The sequence below is a fragment of the Akebia trifoliata genome, chromosome 8 (genome assembly GCF_017979445.1).
Source record: "Akebia trifoliata isolate Shusen 1 chromosome 8, ASM1797944v1, whole genome shotgun sequence".
Classification (NCBI taxonomy): domain Eukaryota; kingdom Viridiplantae; phylum Streptophyta; class Magnoliopsida; order Ranunculales; family Lardizabalaceae; genus Akebia; species Akebia trifoliata.
In genome coordinates this window covers 49,334,887-49,342,867 of record NC_141382.1, presented here as the reverse complement: position 1 = coordinate 49,342,867, position 7,981 = coordinate 49,334,887, and the positions used below count along the sequence as shown (strand labels likewise).

The following is a 7,981-nucleotide window of genomic DNA, read 5'->3' as shown; positions in this document are numbered from 1 at the left end:
CAAAAGGTAATAAAAACTATTTTCCAACATTTTTCTTGCTGGTTCGGAGCAGAACAGCAGAAGAAAAAACATCAAAACTAGAATCCAGGAAGAACAAGAGAGGTCGTTCATGGCGCCAAAGAGAGTAAAACCAGAACTCTCAGAAAAATCGCCTAAGATGACTGCTCCATCAACAAGGGTGACTCGGAGCTCGACTCTCCGAGCCACTCGAAGCTCTGCTACCGATTCAACCTCTCTTTTGACAGCTTTGCCTAAAGAGCCACCAAAGAAGAAAGCCAAGAAGTCCTCTAAAGAAGAGAAAGCGAACTCGGAAGTCGAGGATTCTTTGAAATCTGTTCAGTTTTCAAAGACTGTCATCATTGAACACTGGTAAGCTTTTCTTTGTCTCTCGCTATCTTTTGTGTCCTAAAAAAGCTTTGTTTTAGTTTATTAGTTGGAAATCTTTTACCTTTTTTCCCCCTCTCTGTAGGTTAGGGTTTCTGAGTCTTACTATGTTGTAGCGCTCAAGTCTACTTGAATCCGTTTCGAACTATCGAAACAAAATGTTTCCTTTTTGTAGTTTTGTTGTCTAATATTGTAGTTTTAAGTTTTTACTTCATTTGAGGACATGGCCTCCATTGAAGAGAAGGATACTGTCTGGATATAAGTTTTATTTGGTTGTTAACGAATTTATTTGTTTCTTTGCAGATTTCTTTGCATGTTATTGATGATTGGTATTATTTTTTTAAATCTAACTGTAATCTGATGTTTCTGTGATTGCTTCTGTTTCTGTATCTAAATTGGATTATTTAAAGGAGCTTGACACTTTGACCTAGTGAAGGAAGAAGGAAAATGCCCCTAAAAGTTTGTAAATCATCTAAGATACCATTTTTCTTTTAAAAGAGCCAAAAAATGTAATTTTGGGCATTTTGGTTATTTGTCTCAGGTTACGCGTCTTGATAGTAAGTATCATTGAATGGAAAATGTTTTGGAGCTGGTCCCAATTTAATAATTGTAGTAAACAATGCATTTTTTGTTATAAATCCCTATTTATTCGTTATACAGAAGGTTTAAAATCTCATTTTGTTTCAATGTTTTGATCAAGAGGAAAATCGATATTGTATCCACCAAAATATTCCGGATACAATCGGATACCGAAACATTCAATGTTTCATTTTGGTCTCGGCCGATATCTTTTGGGCTTTCTACAAAAGATAGTATGATTATGGCATTTACCTAATGAACTAATCATAATTCCTTCTTTTTTTTTGAGGGGTGGGGTGGTCATCATCAATGCCGTTTATGTTTGGCAACGTAAATCCTAACTCACCACTCAACATTGTTTGTAGCTATATCCGCTTGTGTCCTTATATCCTTTCTTACTATTGTAATCCATGATAATTTTGGTTTTCTTTCTTGCCTTTTTGTGATCTAGATTGCGATAGATTATTTTTGTGTTTCCTCATTTATGCCATCTTTGGTCTTATTTGTACAGTCCCAAGCCATTGCAATTGTCTTTCCTCTATTTTTATATCTTTGTTGGTGCTTTTTATTTTCCGCTGAGTGTCCTGATTTATGATCAATCTTACTATTAACTCCTGTGTGGCAGTTTATGTAAAAGCGAAACTACCTTGAAAATTTCAAATTTAACATGATGCACTCTTGCCTTTTCAACTAGAACACTTTCAATTTCTAGTCTCTGTGGATTTTTGTGCCTTGCTGAATAAGAACCTTGCATCCTTCTCATATTTCATTTGAAAACCCTAGCATGTCTCTCATTGAAGACGAACATAATGTTCTCTTTTCTCTTACTAGAAGATCATAGTGTGTCTCTTATTGAAGAAGAACCTACAATCTTTCACTTAATGGTTTTATATCTCAAGTGAGACCTAGTAATATTGAGCTAGGTCATGATCCTGGTTTGATTAAGAAATCAATTACCACTGCTTAGCTTTCAATTCGCCTCTGACCGTCAAATGAAATACGAATAACCCATCCTCCTCTCTTTGAAACAAGGGTGCTTCCAGTTCTGTCAGTGCTTTAAAAAATTTTGTCTTCTCCATATTACCATATCACCATTCGTCCATAACCTGGTCTGGCTCAATCTTTTTCTTTTACTTGGACTGACTTAGCCTCAACCTTGTCTTGCTTTTTCTTCTTTTCTTATTATTCCATTACAAAATCTATTCGGCCTGTGAAAAATGCGAATGTTGAGATTTGTTAAGATGGCCACCAGTTCCACTTCTTTTAAAGGAAGCTCTGTCCACATTAACAGGGTCTCAAAATCCTTCTAATTTTCGTGAATATTGACAAAATAGCATTAATTCAGTGATATGAAAAAATAGAGATGCCATTTGGGGACTGTGATCAATGCAAGGGCGAGTGAATTTCCTATAGATTCCCATATCTGAGTGTGTGTATCGATATCTTTTCTTCATTACATCTATCCTAGTATATAAATTGAAGATGCCTTCTAGACATTTATTTGGTCTGTTTGTGTTATATCCTATTATTTTCTTCCTAAAAACTCCTTACCTTTTTAGAGAATTACTTACACAACCATTTAACCATTTTGTGGGGGCCGGCCTCCCTCATCCTACATATTTGACGGGGGCAACACCTCCTAATAGATATTTGCCAAACAAAATTATTATTATTTTATCTAATTCACTCCAACCTCTTATTTATAACATGTTTCATAGAGAGATGATAGGAAAGGCAAGTTATTCTAATCAATTCAAATGATAAAAAATCCTTATCTAAGAAAACACAAAGTAGGAGAGATTGGAAGCAGGGCTTCATTCCAGTCTCCAATGGAACCCAATTATTTACATGGGTTCTTCTCCAAAATAACAGAAACTAAATCTCTTTCATAAATGATAGTTTATATAGGAAACCCTAGATATCCTTTCTTTTTTTTTTCCTTTGTGATGCATTCCATTTGATTTCCCTACAATAACGTGTACATCTACTTTTAAGAAAAATGATATGAGTGTCCTTATCTGGACAAATTCTCCAAATGCCCTTCTTCTTTTTATTGGATTACTCTTCAACAATTTTTTTAAGTCACATAACATCTCCGCATTTATAGTATGCCATTTCTAATGAAACTACTAGCATTTTCAAAGTTAACGCTAGTGATATTTCTTACATTGCACTATTGATATATCTATATTACATAAAAAGAAGGAAACTGTTGGGAGTTTTGAAAAAGAAATGGTATGATAAAAAGAACAGAACAGTTTCTTAGAATGATCCATGTGACTCTGGTACTACTAATATCAATACCAGTATCGTATGTTGCGAATGCCCACTTTCACACATGTGGAATTTTTTTCCATTTTATTTTCAATAGTCATCATGTTATAATCAATATTCAGATGAGTTCTGCTATTAATTGCCACCTAGTTTATTCCATTAAGAAAATGTAATGATAATGAATCAAGTTCAAACAATGCTCAGTTATTCGTTTTGATAGCTATATTGCTACTATTTCTTAATTTTCTATAGCTTAGTACTTTTGTTTGTTATAGCTTCTTGTGACAAGTGAATTTTTTTAATTGCTATTCCGATTCTATTTACTACCACTGTTTTCCCGTTCATATTATGAATAAATGAAAGTATTAATTTTATTATATGGTATATTCTGGTACTTATACTTCCCAGTTACTATGTGTTTGTTATAGCAAACAATGCAATTCATTCAAAGTAAGGGCTACTCAGGTGAAGAGTGGTTTGGAGATGGGTGTCCCTGGTATCAAAGTGCTTGTTAACCCAGAGAAGGTATGCTTGGTTGAAAGTTCATAGTTGCTTGGACTTATTGTATTGATGTAGCCTGTCCTTTGTTATTGCCTGTGTTTACTATCTCTTAGCATTTGAAAGGTGGCGTGAAATTGTTTAGTACACAATGTGAAAATAAGAATTATTTAAGGTATCACCAAATGGCTACTACTTTTATGTTGGAGAAAATGATTGGAGAAGCTAGTGAATATAATAAACGTGTTGAAGACTTGAGTGGAAGACCTAAATACAAACTTTTAGTGTGAATTTTCTCAAGCCATTAGCATAAATGATGAAGTCACTTCGATATATGGCTATTGTCATAACCAACTCATAATAAGATTACTAAGAAATAATAAGATTACTAAGAAAGTGGCAATTAAGAAGATAATTAATGGTTTGGTCAATCTTAATTAAAACATGGGATTTACATGTACAAGTATAACCAATTACAAGGTAAGCTTGTGAATGCGTATCGACAAGAAGGAAAAGCATGCAAGAAATTGACCTTCTCATACTACACAAATGAGGGAAACTAAACCAGAAACTTGATTGTTTTCCCCCCTTTTTTGTCTGAAAATAATTTGTATTATATGTGGAAGATGGCATGAGCATCCTAAGTTGGTTAAAATCTGTGAGTGTTGGACACCACAACCTGGTTTCAAAACCCACCTTCACCTATTGATTACTAACCACTAACACTCTTGCTTATTAAAAAATGTACTATGTATGGAAGAATGTTTGAGCAGATTCAGAACCTAAGCAAGGGACCAGTGTTTGTGAATGCAAAACCATGCACCTCTAGGGTTCTCATTCCTTGAGGATTTATTGTTTCATTCTTCTTATTAGGGGGTTTCTCAGTATCTGCTGTCGTTGTGAGACCCCACTCTAAGATCGATGTCCAGTAAAATGCTTTAGATAAGTTTTTTTTATTTATTTGAATCCTTCAATTTTTATATTTGCTGTGGTTGTATATGTGAGTTGGATCAAGAAATGCATAGCTTTTTATCTATATTTTCTCATGTTGTGCTCAATCTGGAATTGGATATTTCCTCTCTGCTCTCATTAGTGATGATCTTATGATCTTTCAGCCAAGAAGGGGATGTTTCGAGATTCGCGAAGAAGGTGGTGAAACTTTCATCACCCTTCTGGTAAACTTCCTACTTTCTACTGACGTTCTACAATATTGAACAAAAAATTTATACATATATCGCTTGTGATTGTTTGATAGCTACTATTTCTTCATTTGGATGTTCTACCTCTGTTCCATTGTCTTTTTTCTGGGATTCACATGTTTGTTTTGTGTTTTTTTCGAGAGTGATAAACTTCAATTTGTTCACTTAGTTGAATTGTGTTCTATTTCAAAGTGGCTTAGCAAAAAAAAAAAAAAGTTCTATTTCAAAATGATCGACTTGAGTTCTTCAAGATGCGTGAACGGTGATAATTCTCTTAGATAAATAAGCTGAATTTTATAATTGACTATGGCTGCTGAGATGTAAAGTTTGGAAACTCGAAACACAACCCAAAGCTGATGTGGTCAAGTTCAAATAAAGTCAATGGAGGGTTTGTAACAAAATCTAGATATACGAAAATTATATAGACTAGTGCCACACTGATAAAGTGAACAATACAACTTGTTATATATGAACAAGCAGCAGCCACGTGAAAGATTTGTTGTTATAGCTGTTGTTTGCTTGCTGTTATGCTCTTCTTTCTCTTAACATGCGACACATTCAGTCAAGTAAACAAGCAAAAAATGTCAACTTTTGGTTGTAAAGCTACAAATTACCTATGTAGAGATTTAGAGGAAATATCGCTTGATGATGATGGGTACTGCTTTGGCCTAAATCCCATTCTGGATGGGTCAAAGTTGTGTTTTGGGCACACAAAAAAGGGTCAACGGTTTTTAGGAGATTAATGGAGTCCTTGAATGGGGTTGGATAAGTTTGATAGTTTTCAGGTAACTTAATGTTATTTTGAAATTCTTAAAAATTTACAGACATAGGTATTTTTGCATCTTTGGGACTTGGAGTGTTTCCTTCTTAGCAGTTAAAGGGGTGGTCAGGGGTACATTTTGGTTTCGAAACATTGACCCATAAACATTGAATATTTCAGGTTTGACTTGTTTTGATTCTTCTCCCAGCTCAAGCATTGTCTGGAATTATGATTTCAAGTCTTTTTCGTTCATACGTCTTTTATCTTATTTTTATTGGCCTTCCTTTGTTTGATTCTTTAGAAATGTATTAAGCACATTGTAGGCAATCCCTTGGACCTAGATGCATTACTTCTTGTTTTCTTGACCTTCATTTGCAGGACTTGAAACGACCTTTCAAGGACTTGAAGGCACTTGACATGGAGAAGGTCATCTCAGACATTGTTAAGAAGATAAAATGAGCACATATGGCCTGCCTTTGTCTCAACTTTTTTTGGCTATCTTACATTTTGATTCATGGGTGGTTTGTTGCTTTGTCTCATCAAGCTTCGAGAATGGGAAGGGTGGTTTGTTGCAGGATATGATTACTATTGGGTTCCGATTCTGTTTTTGTGGTTGGCGCTGTTACAGTTTATGATCGCTCTATTGTTAGAGGTACATTTAGCTGTTTTGTAAGTTGTAATTTTTTTTTCAGAGTACTCATTGTTACTAACAAATTTGCTAAACTTGACAATATTGACATTGATGTTGGTAGGGTAGCTTCTATCTGATTTCATATTCCCTTTTCATTTTGTTGATGTGTTCTGTTAATTCCCTGCACTGTTCATCGTGTTCATTATTTTTTTGTTGAATGTGTTAGTCTTACAAGTGGATTTCAAGCGCATGGAGGGGAAAATAATGATTAAACCCACAGCTATAAACTCACCAATCATGCTCATTTTTGGTGAATGGGCCATGTAGATATGTGATTGTTTAAGACATTTAACCTCGTTTACTTGGGTTTGGGAGTTGCCACCCTTCAAAGATTTTGAGGTCTGAATGGATACCATAAAAGCAGATTTTGAAATCTGATTTTTCAAGTGACTCATTTCTAGTCTTAACCTGAGAGGTCAAGGGTAAGGACGTCCCGATGGTAGGGTTTTTTTTTTTTTCTTTTATTTTTTTTTAGGAGTTAAAAAGATGGTAGAGATTTACAAGCACAGAGAGACGGTAAGATCTCCAAGTTGTAAGTGGATTCAATGAGCTAGTCATAAGAGAAAATAAATGCTTGCTGGAAATTTGTATGAAATTGAAGTTTTGGGGTAAATTTAAGTAGATTTTACCTCTTGAAACCTTTAACTTCTATCAAACATATATGGACTTACTTAAGAGCATGTTTTTGTAGGTTGAACTCTAAGGATATATCCATGGGTTGGATGAATCCATTTAAGTAGTTTTCAATTTATTCATGAAAGTGTGTACTCTAGGGATTGTTTTTGTTGTTTTAAAGCTAAATCTAGATAGATTTACATTTTGGATTTAACCATTTTGAAAAATAAAGGAGTGGTGTGCATAAACAAGAGTATGCATGCAAGCAAATGTTCCCTTGGAACTTATTCATAGACTTAAAAATGAGAGATTATTTAACATTGTAAAGATTTACTCTCTTCCTCCTTACTCTTCCTCCTTAAGAGCATAAAGAAGAAAAAAAAAACAAGAGACTTGGAATTTAAAGTGCTTGAAAATTAACAAAAATAGAATTAATTTACAATAAAATTCAAACATTCTCAAAGGAGTTTATTATTGACTTAGAAATGAGATTATTTCACATTGTAAAGATTACGCTCTTCCTTCTTATGTCATTGAAAAAAAACCTAAACTACTTACATTGCAAGAAATAAAATGTGTTTAAAATTAAAGAAGGGGAGAAGATAGAAGTTGGATTTAGGGGATATTATTACATAAAAATAGACAAATTAGATAGTTCACCCCATCTTGGTGTTCTTTGATTCTTCCTCTTACTCTAGGCTTTTAGGGCAATTATGAATTCAATTAGAAAGAATTTTATTACTTGAGAAGGCTTTAAACTTGCCTCTCTTTTGCCTTGGAATGACCATCTATTTGTAGGTTCATCGAAGACCCTGGAGGCTATAAGTATTCAAATTCTTCAACTTAAGAATATTCTTAAGAAAACCTTAATGAACGACTTTAAATACCTTCAATCAACTTATTTTTGATGGTCTTTGCACCTCTTTAAGTTTTACCAATTATGATCATCAAAGGGTAGATGAGTAAATAGCTCACAAAGTT

At 34.0% G+C, this 7,981-nt stretch overlaps 1 protein-coding gene across 1 annotated transcript; it reads left to right on the top strand.

Moving 5' to 3' along the window:
- Nucleotides 1–6,480, top strand: LOC147397474 (selenium binding protein). The gene is made up of 4 exons (XM_086449169.1): nucleotides 1–369; nucleotides 3,666–3,762; nucleotides 4,851–4,910; nucleotides 6,073–6,480. The coding sequence occupies exons 1-4, from the start codon at nucleotides 110–112 to the stop codon at nucleotides 6,151–6,153; spliced, it is 498 nt and encodes a 165-aa protein (XP_086305295.1). The 5' UTR covers nucleotides 1–109; the 3' UTR covers nucleotides 6,154–6,480.
- The last annotated feature ends 1,501 nt before the right edge of the window (nucleotides 6,481–7,981 follow it).